At 34.5% G+C, this 20,376-nt stretch overlaps 1 protein-coding gene across 1 annotated transcript in view; it reads left to right on the top strand.

Moving 5' to 3' along the window:
- Positions 1-20,376, top strand: part of APC (APC regulator of WNT signaling pathway) — a 139,836-nt gene that overhangs the window by 100,189 nt on the left and 19,271 nt on the right. The window contains 5 exon segments of the mRNA XM_079143500.1: positions 3,933-4,037; positions 12,555-12,653; positions 15,349-15,727; positions 18,076-18,171; positions 19,454-19,507. Coding sequence (XP_078999626.1) covers positions 3,933-4,037; positions 12,555-12,653; positions 15,349-15,727; positions 18,076-18,171; positions 19,454-19,507 — 733 coding nt within the window.

The raw sequence follows: 20,376 nt of genomic DNA, 5'->3' as shown, positions 1-20,376 counted from the left end.
GAGTAATTGAAGTTGGGGATACCAAATAAAAAATTGAATTAGTGAAAATTTACTTACTGAATGCTGAAACTCCCACTTATATCCAGGTTTGTCATCTTTAGGCAAGTTTCTGGAAAAAACTTCTTTAAGAAACATCACTAACTCAAGAGAAGAGTGCTAAAGATACCTAATGTTGGAAGATTCACCAAACAAAATAGCTCAGCTTGACTACATTACAGGGTCACTATACTTTACAGACTCCATCCTTTAGGCACAGAGCTTCATTTAACTTTTTCACACTAACCACTCTTAAACATGGGTGGGCACTAATGACCACAAGACATTTTAAGTTTCTAATAACAAAGATAATGAAAATAGATAATTTGTTCTGATGGGAAGAAGAAAACTTCAAAAATAAAACTAACATTAATATTCTCAAAAATAAAAGATAAAGCAAGAAAAGGATGGTGTACAAACCGAACATTTAGAGAATAAAAAAGGAATTTGTGGGAGTTAGAAGTATGATAGCAGAGCTAGGCACAGCACACCCCTGTGCCACTCAGAACACTGAGGCAGGAGAATCACAAGTTCAGACCAACCTTAGCAATTTAATGAGATCCTCAGCAACTTAGTGAGACCCTGTCTCAAAATAAAAAATAAAAAGGACTGAGTAAGGATGTAGCTCATTGGTAAAGCACCACTGGGTTCAATCGCCAGTACAAAAAAAATAAATAAATAAATATGATAGCAGAAACAAAAAATCGAATAGCAAGTGTAAAAGATAACCTCTCTGGGCATGGTGGCGCATGCCTGTAATTCCAGTGACTTGGGAAGCTGAGGCAGGAGAATAGAAAGTTTGAGGCCAGCCTCAGCTGCCTAGCAAGACCCTCAACAGCTTAGCTAGATCCTGTCTTTAAAATAAGAAAATTGAAAAATTTTTTCAGAAAGTAGAACAAAAAGACAATGAGGTAGAAAACAGAAAAAATAAAATCAGGATCATTCTAGGAGGATTCAATATCTAAATAAAAGGAGTTCCACAAAGAATTGGAGAAGCTAGAAAGAGACCATCTGAGAAAATAAGTTAAGATTTCCCAAAATCAAGGGCCATAGTTTTCCAAATGAAATAGTCTCTCTGACACCACAGATGAAAATAGTCTCACACTAAGACACATTATGATGAAATTTCAGATAAAAGAAAAACTTTTTCATAAAACCTAGAGAAGAAATGGAAAACAATTTCACATAAAGGAATGAGACTATAAATGCATTTGATTTATAATCAGCTAACACTAGAAGTTGGGAAAGAGGATAGCAATTTCTTAAAACTTTTGAAAAAAATTATTTTCAGTGATTTTGATATCAGTTCCTTTTTTTTTTTTTTTTTTTTTTTTTTTTTTTTTTTGGCTGTGCTGGGAATCGAACCCAGGGCCTTGTGCATGCAAGGCAAGCACTCTACCGACTGAGCTATCTCCCCAGCCCGATATCAGTTCTTTAATATAATTGTGTCCTACAATTGAATTCTGATGATAATTTATCTGGGGTTAGTATTAGTAAAAGTAGCAGAGAGATCTTATTGGAATAATAGAATAGAAATGTTCTAAAACAGGGTTATGATGATGCTTGGTAAATTTTACTGAAAATCATTTAATTGTGTGTGTGTGTATTTTATGCTTCATAATAACTCAACAAAATTGTTTAAAAGATTGTTTTCTACCAGTTTCACCTACAGCAGAAAACTTTAGGAAAGTTTTACAACTATGGAAATGAGGAGTTAAGATTATTCTTTCATAGGAATCAGCACCAGTCTCTTTTGTCTCCAGTGTCAGTGGTAATTTTGGACACTGATCCAAAAGTGTAGGGTACCTAGAGCCCAGGGTCAAAGGAAAAAAATTAAGGAAAGAGAAAGGAGGAAAGAAAATGAAACCTGTGTTAAATAGTATATTGGGCTCTGAAGTGAGGCTGCCCGGGTTTGGTAATTCCAGCTCTGACTCTCCCATTTACTGAGTATCTAACTGAAAACTGATTGTTTGTGTTCTCTACGCCTTGGTTTCTTTGTAAAATGGTGGTAATAATGGTAGTACATAGGATTGGTATGAAGATTAAATAATTCAGTAGTTGATAAGTACATAGTAAACATTAGATTTTTTTTAATGTTTGTATTTATCATCACACCATAATCACTTTTTTTATTTTTTCCTACCTCTCTGGCCTTTATAGCTCGTTATTTAGTCATAGGCATTCTTTAAGGCTTATTCCTTTTTTCTCTGTATCCTCCCTAAGGCAATCTTATTTTTGTTCTTAGAGCTTCAGTTACCATCAGATTTACCTGTTACTGCACCTCTTTTATTTCTTTTGCTGCTTTCCTTTTGCAAAGTACCATCGTCTCTCATTTATTTAAATTAATGCATTCGCCTCCTAACTCCTTTGTTTCCTGCCTACTTACACCATTTAAAATTTGACATTAAAAAATCAATTTACATGTCCATTAGTGTATTAGTATTAATTATGTAGGATATAATGAGGTAGCCTCAGTATAACTTAGAAAATTCAAGAACCCCTTTTTACCATACTCGAATTCAACAAAATCAGTATTTTTATTTTTTGCCTTTTTTTTTTTTTTTTGGTTCTACTTTGCTTCTTATTTTTGGAGTTTCAGCCACACTGATTCTTTAATGTAGTAGAACAAGCCACATTTCCTCCTATTCCCAGTCCTTTGTGTATAATCATATTTGATTAGAATGCTCATTTTCTACTCCTTCACCTTTTCCTATTAACTATTTATTCTTCAATTCTCCATCCAAACAGCAATCCCTGAAACAACTCTTCCCCAAACCCCCAGCCCATGTTGCATCCCTGTGTTAGGTATATTCTCATACCACCTTTCTTTCCTAGTACTTGTCAGTGTTTTTCTTCATTGTTTTATTTTATTATTTGAGTGTGTCTGAATAGACTATAAGCTTCAGGAAAACAGAGTAATGTCTAATTTTGCTAACACTGTATTCCCTAGCACATAGTACAAGTAACTGGCCATAGATGATGATCAGTAATTATTTTTTCTTTAAATATATTGACATCTTCACTTGTTAGTGTCACATTTTTGTGGTCTAATACTAGTTTATTAATGGAAATGTTTCTTGTAAATTAGTTTAAGTCACATTTTCAATGGTTTAGGAAAGCTTAATGTTAAAAAACACTCCATTGGAAACCATTTTGTAATATCCACTATTGTGTCAGATTTTTAAAGTATAATTTTTATTTTAGAGTATCATTTCCCTAGAGCAAGCACTAGGTACTTCTATAGAAGATAGTGAGAAATTATTTTATTTCTTTGACTCTGCGGTGGTGTTTTTACAAAGTGACTGCTTTATGCTAGATATAATCTTTTTTGAAATGACTGCTCTTACTGGATATAATCTGTCATTTTTATTTCATGTAACAGATGGTGGTTGCATTAGCAAGGTTTTTGGTTTTATTCATTCATCATCAAAATCTAAGAACTTGTCAGTTGATTTCACATGACTTTACCAGAAAATATGTATAAATATGCCTACACAAAAGGTATTAGTAAGCTTAGGGTGATAATTTAACTATTGTATTTATAGCCCTATTAAATGCCAGAATCATGTGACCTTGCAGAAAAGACAGTTATTTTCTGGTTGGGTTATATTCCTGATAGTGATGTGAGCACAGCTGGTGGAGGATGGTGTTTCTGTGAGTCTCAGAAAATCCTTTGTCTTGTGCAGCTCTAATGCTCAAGGGACACATTTCACTTTCCTCTTCCCGAGGTAGTCGACTGTTAGCTGTACTGAAGGTTATGAAGTATAATGTATAGTTCCATGCCTTTGTCAAGCTATATACTTGATGCATTCAGAGCTTTAAAACAAAAAAGAAGCTGTGGGCTAAGAAAACATACACCATTTTTCTATGTAATGCTGTTAACTCCACATTAACAGAGATCATCTCAGAACAAGCATGAAGCTGGCTCACATGAAGCCGAGCGGCAGAATGAAGGTCAAGGAGTGGCAGAAATGAACATGGCAACTTCTGGTAGTGGTCAGGTAAATACATTATTCTATCATATTTTTAAATGAAATATTTGAATATTCAAAAAGGAATATGAACTGAGATGGTTCTCAAAATGATCTATGAATCTTATCTATTTCCTTAGAATGGATATCTCCAGAAGCAGTCAGTATCAAAATGCTATCATTTGCCTTATACAGTTAACAATAATGCTGTCAGAATCTAAGTGTATTTTTGTAGAGCTAGATTGTGTTTCATTGTTAATCAAAATGATTAGAATGATTAGTATGAGTAGAGTTTTTTTGAAACACTTTGTTTATATATGCGATTTGACCTCATCGTTGATAACATTGAACAGGTTCGTTCCTTCTCTAGGGCATTCTGTACAAAGACATTTTAATTTCTTTTTCTTTAAATCATGCTAAGAACTTTGTTAGAGTTCTTATTTCCTGTTATACTTCAGGATTACATAAATGTAGAAATTCAAATCTTACTGAAAAAGATGATTCTGATGCTCAGGAAAGTAGAGATAGCCTAATCATGTTTAACTATCATCATAGTATTTTTTTAACATCAATAGAAATTGCCATAAATTTTCTATTTAAGTTTTATTGAACTGTAGCCTAATATGACAGAATGTTTCATTGGGGTGTTCTGTATTTCCCAAATTTTCTTCACTGAATAATTCTACAATGTAAACAAATTATTTTAAAAAAAATAGAATTTCACTAAGTTGAACTTAAGATAATTTTCCTGTCAATGTAAAAAAATTAATCTTTCTAGGTTACTTTTGATATGAAAAAAATAATGTTTCTTTTCATTTATTAAAATTTAAAGCCTAAAATTCCTCATACTAAAGTATTTAAATATTTAAATTTACTGAGTTATAACAGATGTCCATTCATCATTACTATTAGCATTATACAGGAAAATTCATAAGTGGTAAATTACAACAAAAAGCAATTTTTTTTTTTTTTTTTTTTTTTTTTTTTTTTAATATAAAGACAGGGTCTTGCTAAATTGCTTAAGACCTCACTAAATTGCCGAGGCTGGCTTTGAACTCACAATCCTCCTGCCTCAGCCTTCTGAGCCACTGGGATTACAGGCATGTACCGTGGCACCCAGTTAAAAGCAATTATTTTTAAATAGCACATTTGAGTTATTTCTTTATTATTTGGGTAACTATTTGGAAAGTTTATATGTTCCTGCACATAGATAGAAGGAAGAAAAGTTCAGTCCTCCCAGCAGGGGGAAAAAAAATCATTTGCTTAGAATTAGACCTATTCTTTAGTCTTAGATCATTGTCCAATTTTTGTATACTTCAAAAACCTTATATATCCAGTAAAGTATCTATAATAATGAGATCTGTGTGACACTTTCTACATCAACATCATTTTAAGATTAGAATTAATGTCATGAATGGAAACTATTAAATTTTTTTAAAGTTTAGATGAAAATATGGGTAGAATTTTCATAATCATGGGATGGTTAGAAAAACCATACGGGAAGGAACAATAGGTTTCACATTGACATATGACACTTCAGGATGCAGAAAATCATAACAAGATTGTAAGACAAACACAAGTCAAATCACATTTGGAAACATTTATGATGAGCAAAAAGTTAAAATTCAAAATTATATATTTACCAGTCAGCTATTTAAAGATTCTTTAAAAATGGGCAAAGAACATGAATAGTAAATAAAGAGAAAATTTAAATGATAAACATGTGGAAAGACTATCAACTTAACTAATAATTATACATAAATATAAATTACAACTAAAATGAGTTTTTGTTGGCAAGTTATCAAAGATTAGTTACACTCAGTATTGATACTAGTAAGTAAACAGGCATTCTTATATATTGCTACTAACTTTATGAAATAACCTTTCTGGGGAGCAATTTTGTAAAATGTATTGAAGTTTATAATGCCCTGCTATATAACTTATCACAACAATATCCAAGTGCTGATGGGATAATCAGGAGTAGTCAGACATGTTTGAAGAGATTCATCTTAATCCTATGTATAGTAGCAAAAAAATTAAGAAATAACCTAAATGTACATGAATCAATTAATAATTGGCTAATTTATCTGTCAGTCAGCAGTGGTTAAATGGTTCTGGAGTTGACAAACATGGGAAGTCTCACTCCTTCACTAACTAGCATAGATCTTGTAACTAACTCTCTGAGCTTGTTTTTCTTCTCTAAAATAATTGTGAGAATTAAATGCAGTGTATGCTTAACACAGTTCCTGACATATAAGTGTCAGTGGAAGATAACAATTATTGTACTTATTAACAGCTATTGATAATTATTTTTTATTGTTATTTTTTGTTTTGTTTTGTTTTTGTTCTGGGGAGAGGTACCCAGGATTGAACCCAAGGATGCTTAACCACTAAACTATATCCCCAGCCCTTTTTTGTTTTGAGACAAGGTCTTACTAAGTTGCTGAGACTGTGTTTGAACTTTCAATTCTCCTTTCCTCCTGCCTCAGCCTCCCAAGTTGCTGGGATTACAGGTGCGCCCAGCTTAATAATTATTTTTAAATTAACAAATATTTATTATGTACCAAATAGAATTGAAAAGGACAGACAGTAGCCTAATGAAACCTATGTGATACTTCATGCAAATGTTAAAAATAATAAATTACATGTTTATGTAGATATCTAACTTTTATTTCAGTCTTCAGACTTTCCTTTTATTGTATATCCTCTACATTATATTCAAAGTGATCCTTCTAAATACAAATCTGATTGCATCACTTGTTAAAACCTTTCAGTGACTACTCACTGCCCATAGAATAGAATCCAGATTCTTTATATTGTTACTCTTCCAGCAGTATCTTCCATTGTTTGCCCCCATTTCTTATTTGCCTTAAGTACAACTTCTTCAGCTCCTTGAGTACATACAGGTGTTATGGTTTGGGATCTAAAAATGTCCCCCAAAGAGCTCATGTGTTAGGCAATGGAGCAGTGTTCAGAGGTGAAAAGATTGGATTATGATAGTTAAAACCTCAGATATTAATAAACATCAACTTAGAAAAATAATAACTATTAACTTTAAGAGATTCTGTGTGATCTCTCATTATACATACATATGCACATATATGCAAAATATCTGGGGAAATGTTACAAATAGTTATTACCAAGTATTGGGATTTGTGTGAGTTTTACTTTCTTGTTCATATTTGTATGTATTTAAATTGTCTTTTAGTAAACATGCAAAGTTTTTATAATTCATAACAACTGTAAAACCATTTTTATTTTGGAAAAATGGAAGGAAATACTGCCTTCATTTCCATTGCTTGATCACTAGGTTCCTTTTATGAAACATCATATATTTTATTTTAGTATAAGAATGGCAGAGGAGAGGATCTATTGAAAATAATAAATTAGGGCCCAGTATTCATCCTTTTTCAAAGGATGAATTCTGCCAGGCATGGTGGCACACACCTGTAATCCTAGTGGCTCAGGAGGCTGAGGCAAAGAGAATTGTGAGTTCAAAGCCAGCCTCAGCAACAACAAGGTGCTAAGCAACTCAGTGGGACCCTGTCTCTAAATAAAATACAAAAAAGGGCTGGGTGTGTCACTCAGTGTTTGAGTGCCCCTGAGTTCAATCCCTAGTTACCATATAGTTTTCCATACTGTGAACCTTACTGATAACATTCCCATGATATAGTTTAACATATTCCTTTATCTTCTGTATTTCCTATGAACTGGCAGTTGGATCCAGAAATCTGATTCCTCAAAAAAAGGATGATTTCTGATAGTGCCTTTGATTTCATTGGAAATCACAAGCATGTTTGCTTGGCAATAGCCGTCATAGACTTGCCTACCAAATCAGTGGTTTGTATGCCACTAGTTCTACTAATACTACCTATTGGATTACTTTCTATCACTGTTTTAAAACAGCACAATAGCTATTCTCAAATCCTAATGTAAATGAGCAGCCTATGGTTTGGATCTGTGATTTTTTTATGTTGAGAGTCCTTTTGCCCTAGTCCCAGCTGGAGGCTGAAGCAGGAGGATCACTTGAGTCTACAAGTTCAAGACTAGCCAGGACAACACAGTGAAATTCCACCTTAAAAAAAAAGAGAGAGGGGTGGGGAGATAGCTCAGCTGGTAGAGTGCTTGCCTTGCAAGCACAAGGCCCTGAGTTCAATCCCCAGTACCGCAAAAAAAAAAAAAAAAAAAAGAGAGAGAAAAATTCCTTTAACCTATCTTAATATAATCTATATACCATACATTTGAAGTATATTCATTTCTTTTGTTCTATTGTTTGCCTCAGAGGCAAAAACCATTGACACTCACTGAAAATGAAAATCAGTCTCTTTGAATTTCTGTGGATCAAGGTAGGATGCTCCACCGAAGCACCTGTCCTTGTGTACTTATGTCATCCAACATGTGAGAGTTCATTCTGCCCCCTTTTACCAGGCCACATCTGCTCTGCAAGAGTCATCCTTAACAAAGTCCAAACTACTCTTTGTAAAATCCTTTGGTCTTTACAAAGACTTGGTTCTTAGAATATTAGATAACCTTTTGTTGGCTTCACTTGGTTCTTAGAATAAAGATATCCTCTTATAATGACCAGTATAATTTCTATCTTGTCAGCTTTTTTTTTTTAATCTCACCACTAGCTACAATTGCCTTCTTTGAGTACTTCATATTTACTGGGCACCCTCCTTCTGTAGCAAATGCACCTCTGTTCCTGTTCCATATAGTGCTTTTCTCATCCTCTTTTGCTCAGTTAACTCCAATTCATGGGTATCTAGTCTTAAGCATCAGTTTCTCAGATGGGCTTGAATAGATCAAATCTTACTGTGATGGGTTTTCATAGCATCTTCCTCTCCATGGAAGACTACCACATTTGCAACTTTATATTCATTTGTATAATTTATATTTATTTGTGTTCCCCCACTAGACCATAAAATCCAGAAGTGGACAAAAATCTGTCTCATTTTGTTCCTTTTCATGTTCCACAGTCCCTGATAAATAGTAGACAACAGTAAAAAAATTGGTGGTTGGAAGGAAGGACTGATACCCTTGCTAGTAATAGAATTTCTTGATCAATTATTAATCTCCTTGAGAAGTTAAATGGAAGGAAAAGCTAGAAATAAATTATACAGGCCAGATCCCCACTTACTTACTATATAACTATATTAAAATCATTTAGAGTCATATTTCTGATAATAGCTAGTAGATAGTGATAAAATGATGAAGTGATAAAAAGTTGAAATGATATAGCACATTCTGCTGCTACTAGTTGAAAAACATTTTATTGTGGTAATTTTTAACATATACATAGGTGGACAGACTATACAGTGATTCATGTGTACCACACTTTGACCTCCCATAATGTTTTTTAAGAATATACCACACATCATCATTTATTCCCATAAATGTCATTGTATATTTCCAAAAGATTAAGAATGCTTTTCAGAATGCATACCTAGTATCATTATTATATCCCCCCAAAATCTAACAATTTCTCCCCCCCCCGTGTGTGTGTGTGTGTGTGTGTGTGTGTGTGTGTGTGGTGCTGGGGATTGAACCCAGGGCCTTGTGTTTGCAAGGCAAACACTCTACCAACTGAGCTATATCCCCAGCCCCAGTAATTTCTTAGTAGCATCAGACATTCAGTCAGTATTTGAATTTGTACTTGTTTCATAAATATCTTTTTCCTAGATTTTTTGACTTGGGGCCCAGGTAAGGTCCATGAATTTGGATTTGTTAGTATATCTCTGAAATCTAATCTAATGTATAGGTGACCTCTTTGTCTCTTTTTGAAGAACTAAAGTTGTTTTTCTTACAGTTTTCAATACTGTGAACTTTACTGATAACATTCCCATGATATAGTTTGACATATTCCTTTATCTTTTGTATTAACTTGCAATTGGATCCAAAAATCTGATCAGATTTGGGTTCAGTCTTTTTTTGGGTACTACATTCATAGAGTTGATGTGATGGTCTTCTATCAGGAAGCACAAATATTCTGATGGAAGACCATATTATCATATTAACAGTCATTAATACTGCCTAGCTCCATTAGTTCATTAGGGATTACAGAATTAATTGAAATACTTATGTAAAGAGAAACTGCATCTCCCACTTGATTACTCTTTGATGCAGTTTGTACCCAAAAAAATCAAAGAAAATGTTTGCATCTTTATGCTCGTCTGCCAGGTTTCACAGTTAGAGGCCAAAATTATCTTTGAAGTAGAACGTTTTTGAGTTACTTTCTAAAGTGAGCAAATAGAATCCAGGTATGATGCCTCACACTTGTAGTCCCAGCTACTTGGGAGGCTGATGCTGGAAGATAACTTAAGCTCAGGAGTTTGAGGCCAGCCTAGGCAAAATAGCACAACTGTCTCAAAAAAGAACAAGCATCAAAAAAAAAAAAAAAGTTAAACTGGGCACATTGGTACATGCCTGTAATCCCAGCAACTCAGGGGGCTGACACAGGAGGATTGCAAGTTCAAGGCCAGGCTTAGCAATTTAGTGAGGTCTAATTAACTTAGTGAGACCCCTCCTCAAAGTAAAAAAATTAAAAGGGCTGGGGATGTAGCTCATTGGTAAAGTGGCTCTGGGTTCAATCCCCAATACCAAAAAAGAAAAATTTTTAAATAAAGTCAACACACAGGAAGATAGAGGTTCTAACCTAGCAGATGTAATTAAAATAGACTGTATCCCAACTTGCTCAGAGTAACTATCAGGCATAGTCACTCTATTCCTCCTCAATAAATATTTTGAGTGCCTTTCATGGCAGTGTGTATTTTAAAGATGAATAGAAGGATGGGGCTGGAGTTGTGACTCAGTGGTAGAGCACTTGCCTGGCTTGTGTGAGGCCTTGGGTTCGATACTCAGCACCACATGTAAGTAAATCAAATAAAATATCCATTGACAACTAAAAAATTTAAAAAATAATAAAGATGAATAAAAGGAAACCAGAAAATAGACAAGAGATTAAATCCGATATATACTTGGAGAGATTCCCTCCAGCCATTTTTCTTATCCCTATCTATTACTTCTCAGCTTATTTTTCACTTTACTATTAATCTTTTCCCAACCTCTTCCACTTAGGAGATAATATAAAACTCATTCATCGATGTTCCACATATGTTTACTAAGCATCTACATTGTGTCAGGACTGTTCTCCATCCTACCATATGGTAATGAGCAAAATATATATGCTTCCTTTTCTTCAGGAAACTTATAAGTTAGAAGACAATCGAGCAGTTTACAAAAGTGTGTTAAATGCTAAAAGAAAGCAAGTACTTAGAGCTACAGGAATACATATTAGAAAACTAAAATTAAACCTGGTTTTAGGGTAAAGTTGTTCCTGGAGGAAGATGCAAATTAACTTATATGACACCTGACAGATCTTTGAGCAAAGTAGACATAATCTTGGTGAAAGATGATGGTGGTCTGAGAGTTTCTTCTATGACCCTTAAATTTGAGAGTCATTTTATCAACAAATATCTGAATATCTCAGAATATTTAAGAAATAGAATTCATCAAGCTTTTATTAGAGGTTGGATGTGAGAACTGAGAGAGGAGGAGAAGTCAAGAATGACTCCTGTGTTTCTGTTGTAGGCAGCTAGAAGGATAGTGGTGCAATTTAATGATAACACTGAATAAAGAGAAGATTAGAGAGGAAAAATAATGTTTAATTTTGAAAATATTAAGTTTAAAGATCTTAAGCCTGAACCATTAAAGTAGAGTATGAGGTAGATATTGAATATTTGGGTTTGGAATTAAGAAAGGTGAAGAATGTGATCACTGAAGGTGTGGAAGATTTTTGCATCCCCAATCAGTGTATGTGGGAATATGAAAACCTAGACTGAAATCCCAAATCAATAGAATAATGTTCCAAAAGAGAGGAAACAGTTAATAATGTCCACCATTTCCAGGTAGGTGAAATGTAATAACTATAGGGTAAAGCTATTAAAAACTAACAAGAGAATTATGGAAGTGATGAACCACAAGAAATCTAAGCTGGAGTATGTAGAAAGATCCATGCACTGGATGTTCTGGTCATTTCAAAGAAGCAATATCTTAGGGAAAATTAAATGCCAGAAAGTTAAGAAGAGCAAGATCAATCTTCTTTCCTGTCTTCATACTCTGGAGAGTGATAAGAACTGTTCCAAATTGGGAAGTATCCCTGCAGGTCCTAACCAGCATAAAGAATCCATACCCATGAAGGGAGTTAAGTTTGGAAAGGAGAGCCACTCTGGATTCTAGTGTTCTTAATCCAATCTGAGGTATCCCTGTGTGGGCATAAGTAGATTTTTATATGGGGGGATATTTTAAAGACCTCTCATTGGAATTTTTTAAAATTAACTTTATCGAAGAAAGATTAACATAAAATGCACCCATTTTAGTGTTTAGTTGAATGAATTTTAACAAATGTCAAATATATATTCATTTTGAGTGGTCATACTTTGAATGACATATTTAGTTATTTACCCTATAGATGGTTCATTTGGAGTTCCTTCATATAAAGTTGTCTATATAATCTAAATTTTACTATTCTATAATATGCTTAATTTCTAGGGTTTAACTACACGCATGGACCATGAAACAGCCAGTGTTTTGAGTTCTGGTAGTACACACTCTGCTCCTCGAAGACTGACAAGTCATTTGGGAACTAAGGTAACAGAAGATTATAAACCCTGGTTCCTAATGCTATTAATATTTTGCTAAGACATTCTTCATGTATATTTTCTAGAAAAGAATTCTTATTCAGTTTCCATGATGTCTTTTTTTTTTTTTTTCTTCCTTTCTTGTGGTACTGGGTATTGAACCTAGAACCCTATGCATGCTCGGCAAGCACTCTACCACTGAGCTATATCCCCCGCTTTATGCCATCTTTTCATACAAAAAAGCATAAACAAAGAAGAAAAAAAATATTAAAAACCTGGCAAATTAGGTAATTGTTCATTCTTTTTCAGCCTCATCTTCCAACTTGTCTGCTCCAGCCAGACTAGCTTGCTTCCTGAACTGCCTGTAATTTTCTGCCTCCATACCTTGTCTGCTGTGGCATACACCACTTTCTACCCCACCACAAATGGTTGTAACAGTCCTAGCCAGCCTCCAAAATTCTTCTTGGGCTTTGTTTTTCTAATTCTCAGGGTCCCCTTAATGGGCTTTCCAAGTGATCCACTTACCTGGTTTGGATCCCTAATAATTTGAATGAAGCTCTCTTGTGGAAAACAGGGACTATTTTTTATGTATCTTTTTCAGCATCTAGCACAGTGTCTATACATAATGAGTGTTTAATATTTATTGAAATGGATGGAAAAACTTATTGAGGTTGAATGGTACCCAGTGCTGATAAGTGAGCTTTCTTAGGGTAGCTCAGATGTTAGTAAATCTTTAGGATCATAGGAAAATGTTAGAAAGAAAATATTTGTTTTAAAGCCAGAGGCTTTGATGGGCACGTACCTGTAATCCCAGCAACTCAGTAGGCTAAGGTAGGAGGATTGCAAGTTCATTGTCAACCTGGGGAACTTATAGAGATCCTGTCTCAAAATAAAAAAAGAACTGAGGATTTAGCTGTGGTAGAGCACCCCAGGGTTCAATCCCCAGTATCACAAAATAAAGCCATAGGCTTTAATAGTATATTAACTGAGATGAGATTTTAATGTTTCTAAATAATACATTTTCAGTTAAAACTAAATATTCCATTCTTTTCATAGTATTCTCTATATACTTGACTCTAAATAATATAATAGTTCTTAGGAAACACTGAAATAACTAATTTTGACTTAAGAAATGCATTTGAAAGTAATCAATGATATGGTCAATATGAAGCTTAATCCTTTTTATAATTCACAATAGTTACTACTTGAGATCTCTTATGTGCCAATAACTGTGGAAGGTGTTGTATGTGCATTGTCTCTAATCCTTTCAAATACCCTGTGAGATATTCTTATCCCTCTAATGAGAAAACAGAAGCAAAAAAATAAGTTCACAGTGCTCTTAGGTAAATTGAAATTTAACTCTAGATCTGTTTGACATCAACACATAGTTTTTACCATGAAGAAAATTTAAAATAACAGTACTATGTGTAAAAACTGGCAGTTAGAATACCATTTCCTTTTGAAGTGGTTTGTGCCTGATAAAGTTAAGACTCTACTGTGTGTTTTGAATGCCCGGCCACTGTCCCATACATGTATTATTTCATTTAGCCTTTACAAATTTCTCTGTTTTGTAACTCAGAAAACTAAACCTCAGAGAAATCAAATAAAATAACTAGCACCACCCAGCTTGTTTGTAAGTGATGGAGCAAAATTTGAACCTAAATCTGATGACAACCTATTTATTCATAGTTCTATATTTTCTTCCTAAAATTTTCATATCTAAAAGTATGTGTGTTTACACATTCAGAGCAGCATTTCTCAACCTTGGCACTATTAGCTAGATAATTCTTTGTTGCATTGTGGGATGTTTAACAGCATCCTTGGTCTCTATCCACTAGATTCCCTTAAAACTCCTGCCTCACCTTGTTACAACCCAGAATATCTCCAAGATATAGCTAACTAAATGTGTCCTGATAGGGGCAAAATTGGTCCTTATTGAGAACAACTGAGTTAAAGAGATAATACTCTCTACTTTTTTATATAATAGCTTCTAGCTTTGAAATGAAACTGATGACAGTCCAGGATAACTAGGTACTATTTTCCTGTTTCTAATCTATTTCTAAATAAATCCTTAGAATGTGCTGTCAGAGTAACTAATGCTTACCCCAGTTGGCTTTAAAAAAAAGAAAAAATGACTCCAAGTCCTGGCTTTATCACTCCTTATGTGATCATGGCATTTTCATTTTTATGACAAAATATTTTTGCATGTATAAGAGAGAAATCATTAATTTTAACAATATAGTCTGATCAAAATTAATGATTGTTTTGAATTAGTACTTAGTAAATAACAATTGTTGCAAAATGTTTTCTCTTGATTATAATTGTAGATTAAAAGAAATATTACATAATGGATTTAGATAAACCACATTCCTTGTTGTATGTGTACATGAAAGAGACATCAGTTGATTTTGCCTCGTTAGTCAGTTACCACTCCCTGATCCAGACAAATAGCATTTAAGTATGAAATAACCTAGTTTCTTTTTTCACACTGTATAATATCACTGCTACTATTTATTCATATAAACACCAATTATTGGTTGTTGTCTAGATTTTGATATAATACCATTTCTTCATCCTGACAGGTTTTGTTTTTTGTTTTTTGTTTTTAATAAGTTACAATAGCTATCCCATTCATCACCTCATTAGTCTTCGCTTTTAGATATATTAAAGTCATAATTTTGTTTCTAAACTCATTTGGCCCACAGGTGGAAATGGTGTATTCATTGTTGTCAATGCTTGGTACTCATGATAAGGATGATATGTCACGAACTTTGCTAGCTATGTCTAGCTCCCAAGACAGCTGTATATCCATGCGACAGTCTGGATGTCTTCCTCTCCTCATCCAGCTTTTACATGGCAATGACAAAGACTCTGTATTGTTGGGAAATTCCCGGGGCAGTAAAGAGGCTCGGGCCAGGGCCAGTGCAGCACTCCACAACATCATTCACTCACAGCCTGATGACAAGAGAGGCAGGCGTGAAATCCGAGTCCTTCATCTTTTGGAACAGATACGAGCTTACTGTGAAACCTGTTGGGAGTGGCAGGAAGCCCATGAACAAGGCATGGACCAGGACAAAAATCCAAGTATGTTGTTCTTTGTAGTGTACATCATAGTGCATGTTTGAAAGCAAATGTAAAAGTTTTAGATTAGAAAACTTTTTAGTTAATATGTTGTCTTTATGAGTGAAGGCATTAATTCATATTAGCTATCTGTGCTACTAACATATATAGCTTAAGTCTGTATTTTCCTAGAAAAATTTAACAAAGGAAAATGTTATATGCACTACTCAGCAACCAAAAAAGAACAGCAAATCAAAAGAAATTTATATAGTCAAAGCTTAGCAGAGCTAGAAAGAACTTGAACAATTGTTGGTTGCCCTTTTCTTTCATTCCATAGGGGAAGCTCAGAAAAGCAACTTTACATAAGTTCCTCCAGCTATTAGTGACCAAGCCATAATCTTTCACATATGCATACCAGTCTGTTCAGTGGATGCTGTATGATCCTCCAAAAAAAAGGGAAAGTATCATCATCTCCATTTTACAGATGCAGAAACTGAGACTCAGAGAGGCTAAAAGTCTTACTGTGGCCTCACATCTAGTAAGTGACAGAGACAGGAACATAAACAGGCCAAATGTGCTGTCAGCTCAGTACTCTTCCTACTGTACCACCTTGCTCCAGGCAATGGACCCCATTTGCTGGTGGTAATAAACCCCACATTTCCTTGCTCAGTAAGAGACCCTTGCTCACTAGCCCTTCTCCCTCAGGAGCAGGGAACATAGAAGTTGAGTCCCTTGGGGACATAACTTCATTCCTGTAGCCAAGAACCAACAGCAGTAAGTATATAAGGTAAGGCCTTCCTTCACCCAGTAAGAATTAACGCACGTGTACATGCATGCACACACACACAGGATAAGTAGATGATTGTTTCATATTGATTTGGAGAGCTATTGATTTGGAGAGCTATTGATTTGGAGAGCAGTAAAAGGAATTATGGTGAAAACATGACTTAGGAAGCTGTAGCAGAGTTTTTTCCAAACTTAAGTATAAAAATGATTTTAAATCTAAAAATTTTTTAAAGCCAAACTGATTCTTTATATCTACTGTCCTAGAATAAGAAGAGCTAATAAGATATATTATTGAGAGAACATTGCCTTTCTGGATTAATTCTTGGCTATCCACAATTAATAGAAATGGTCCACATTATTACTTTCTTTTTTTTTTTTTTTTTGCCTGTGGTACTGGAGATTGAACTCAGGGCCTAAGGCATGCCAGGCAAGTGCTCTACCACTGAGCCACATCACCAACACCACATTATTACTTCTGAACAAATACTTTTTTAAACTTTTCAAAAACATCAAATAGTAAGTTTTGAAACCTTGTACATAAGCCAGGTGTGGTGGCACACACCTGTAATCCCAGTGATCCAGGAGACTGAAATGGGAGAATCTCAAGTGCAAGGCCACTCTCAGTCCCACTGAGACCACTTCAAAATTTAAAAAAAAAAAAAAAAAAAAAAGATTTTTTTCTTACTATCTTATATCAGTCTAATAAACTTTCTCTACTAAGTATTACATTGGTATACTGGCATTTTCATGCATTCTTTTTCTTTCTTTTCTTTTTTTCTTTTTTGTTATAGTGAGAATTGAACCCAGGGGTGCTCTACCCCTGAGCTAACTTCCCCAGGTTTATTTAGTTTTATTGAAACAGTCTCACTGACACGCCTACGCTGACCTTAAACTTGCAAGTCTACTGCCTTAGCCTCCCAAATTGCTGGGATTACAGACATAAGCCACCATATTGAACCTCCCCCATGAGCTTTTATCCCACATTTATGACAATAATTTAAATTGAAGTTATAAACAAAATTAAACATTTTATTCCAGAATGTTTTTATTCTTTCATATAGTGAACATACGTAAATTTGAGGGAGCAGAATGTACTGGGAATTTAACCCAGGGTTGCTTAATCAGTAGCTAGTGAGCTCTGTATCCCCAGCCCTTTATATTTTTATTTTATGACAAACTCTTAAGTTGCTTGGGGCCTCATTAAATTGCTGAGGCTGCCCTTGAATCCTCCTGCTTCAGCCTCCCAAGTCACTGGGATTACAGATATATCCCACCATGCCCAACTAGTAAACATAATTTTATATTATTAGATATGTAAATTATACCATAAACATTCACGGACTCTTAATCTAATAGACTTGATCAAGGACAGATGAGCAGTAAACATTTTTATGGAACCAAGAAAAGCTTTTATTCATTTTCTGTTCCTCATTTGTAGTATTTATTTATCCACTCAGCAAATATTTGTCAATCTATTAAATTTATATGCACTAGGGATATATTAATGATCCCTGCATATTTTTAAAGTATAATCATTGTTTTTCAAGTAACAAAACATTATGGTTTACATCTATTTTATTTTTCAGTGCCAGCTCCTGTTGAACATCAGATCTGTCCTGCCGTTTGTGTTCTAATGAAACTTTCTTTTGATGAAGAGCATAGACATGCAATGAATGAACTTGGTAAGACAGAAATGTTTCTTAACGCCATAGACAAATACTGATGGGTTTTTTAAATCATGGTAGAAACTCAATACACTAAATGAAGATATTCAGTCACTGATGAGTTGAGATATAAGGAAGTATCCTTCTATTACCAGCTGCTTCCTCCTTGTAGTAAAATACCATTACCTGGTTTCCCTGGGAGAAAGGGTCCTGAATCTACAAACTGCTACCCTGTTAAAAACTACCTTAGATTTTCAAAATCTTAGCCAATGATTGAAAAAAATTATCAAACAGGACCCTTCCTTGTCCCTGTTACCAGGGTTGACCCATATGACAGTTGATGAGAGTAATCTGAATTATTTTAAAATATAGAAATTTCATTTTCCTTGAAATCTGTCAGTCACTTCTGACGAACACCAGGAAGAATTATTAAGCATTTCATTTATCTTCATGGTTTTTGGTATTTTACTTGATTTTCATCATAAGTGGCATGGTGTCTTTGGAACTGATTAATATAGAAACACATTATGCTAGAAACATTTCATTAATTTTGGAACAATAAGTCCTTTGGGTATGTGTTATCATACACTCTAAAACTTATGTAACTTGCATTTGTGCACCCCATTTTTCATGTAACGATTTTTCTTTGATTTCTAGGTTCATTTTGCATATGTGATATTTATAAATTTCATCATGCTGAGCCACCTCATGTGAGCTGGATTTTTTCATGCCACAAGCAAGAAGCATACACTGAGTTTCCATCTTAGTGTAGCTGTGCCCTTGCTTATTATGCTGTTTGTTTTACATTACATTCCAGCCTCCACTTTTTATTCCTGTCACCCTCATCATTGTCATTCATCATTTATCTTATAAGGGATTAAAGTCATGAGACTCTTAAATGCAGAGAACTTGCACAGCCAAAAATGAGTGTTGTCTCCTTCAGAGTCATCACTTTGGGAGGCTCTGTACTTTGAAATTTCAGACCTACCCTCCAGCCATGCTTTCTTCCCCACAGGCCCCACCTGATTCTCTTTCCTCCCCCAGTATTCTATGGAATCTCAGTAAATCTTGAGTTCTCCCCTCAGTAGTCTCAGCATTTGTAAAATTTTAAGTTTTTTTAATGCTAATAATAATGGGAAAGGGATACAAATAATAAAGAAACAGTAAATCCAGTTTTAATATATTTTTCTATTATAAATGTTCCTATGTTCCAATGGACTGTAGATTAGGACTGACACATTAATCATCTGAATTTCAAACTAAAACCTAGACTCAGTATTTGTTCCTCTTCCTTCTTCAGGTAGGAAGGCTACCCGGGGCATTTCATCACAGGAGCTAGGGCAGGGGCTTTCAGGTGAGGAGCAGGATGGGGCCTCTGGGGGTGTGACTGCTGGGGACATAGCCACAGGGATTACCTTCCTCTCACTCCTAGTCTCCAAATTTGCACTGGGGCAAAAGGAGAATTAAGGTTTGTAAACTGGCGGAAGATAGTATAAGATAGCACAGGTATCTGGCAGTAAGGAATAGGGAAGAAATAAATTCCAATTAGATGAAAGGAAATCCTTAAGCTCAGTCCATTGGGACTGTCATATGTACATATATAAAGATCGTGGTCATTTAACTTTTTACCTATTAGTATTAGAAGTTTTAGACTATAAATATGATATTAATCTGTCCCAGAAACTGTGCTAGGCACTAGAAATTTTGAATAAGACATGGCCCTGGCTTCCAAAGAACTTATGATTTATTTGCATTAGTGTTTTACAAAGTTTCTAGATCATAACATCACCAGAGACACTTGTCAAAACATTTAGATTCTTTGGCCCTATAGCAAACAATCTCCAGGGAAGGAGACTAGGAATCATATTTAACAAGCAGCCAAGATGATGCTTATGATCAGGAAACTTTGTGGAACATTGATCTCTATAGAATATTGATATTGAGCTCCTGATACTTAATTTAGAATGGGGCATTTTGTGCTAATGGTGGCTGTCTAAATCAAGTAAAACAAAAATAGTATACTTAAAAATTAAACATCATCTCTCTATTCTCTCTTTTTTTTTAAGAATCTGAATTAAGGATTCTGTTTAATGTCACCTGAGACAGTTGGTCCCCCATTATTTGTAAGGTTATAAGATACCATATTGGACAATAATTATGTCCATTTAAACAACTATTTCCTAATATAGACACCAAATAAAATGTATAAGGATGTGCTTATTA

The sequence above is a fragment of the Sciurus vulgaris genome (genome assembly GCF_902686455.1).
Source record: "Sciurus vulgaris genome assembly, chromosome: 6".
Classification (NCBI taxonomy): domain Eukaryota; kingdom Metazoa; phylum Chordata; class Mammalia; order Rodentia; family Sciuridae; genus Sciurus; species Sciurus vulgaris.
The sequence above is the reverse complement of the archived record's forward strand: the minus strand, read 5'-3'. Positions and strand labels throughout refer to the sequence as shown.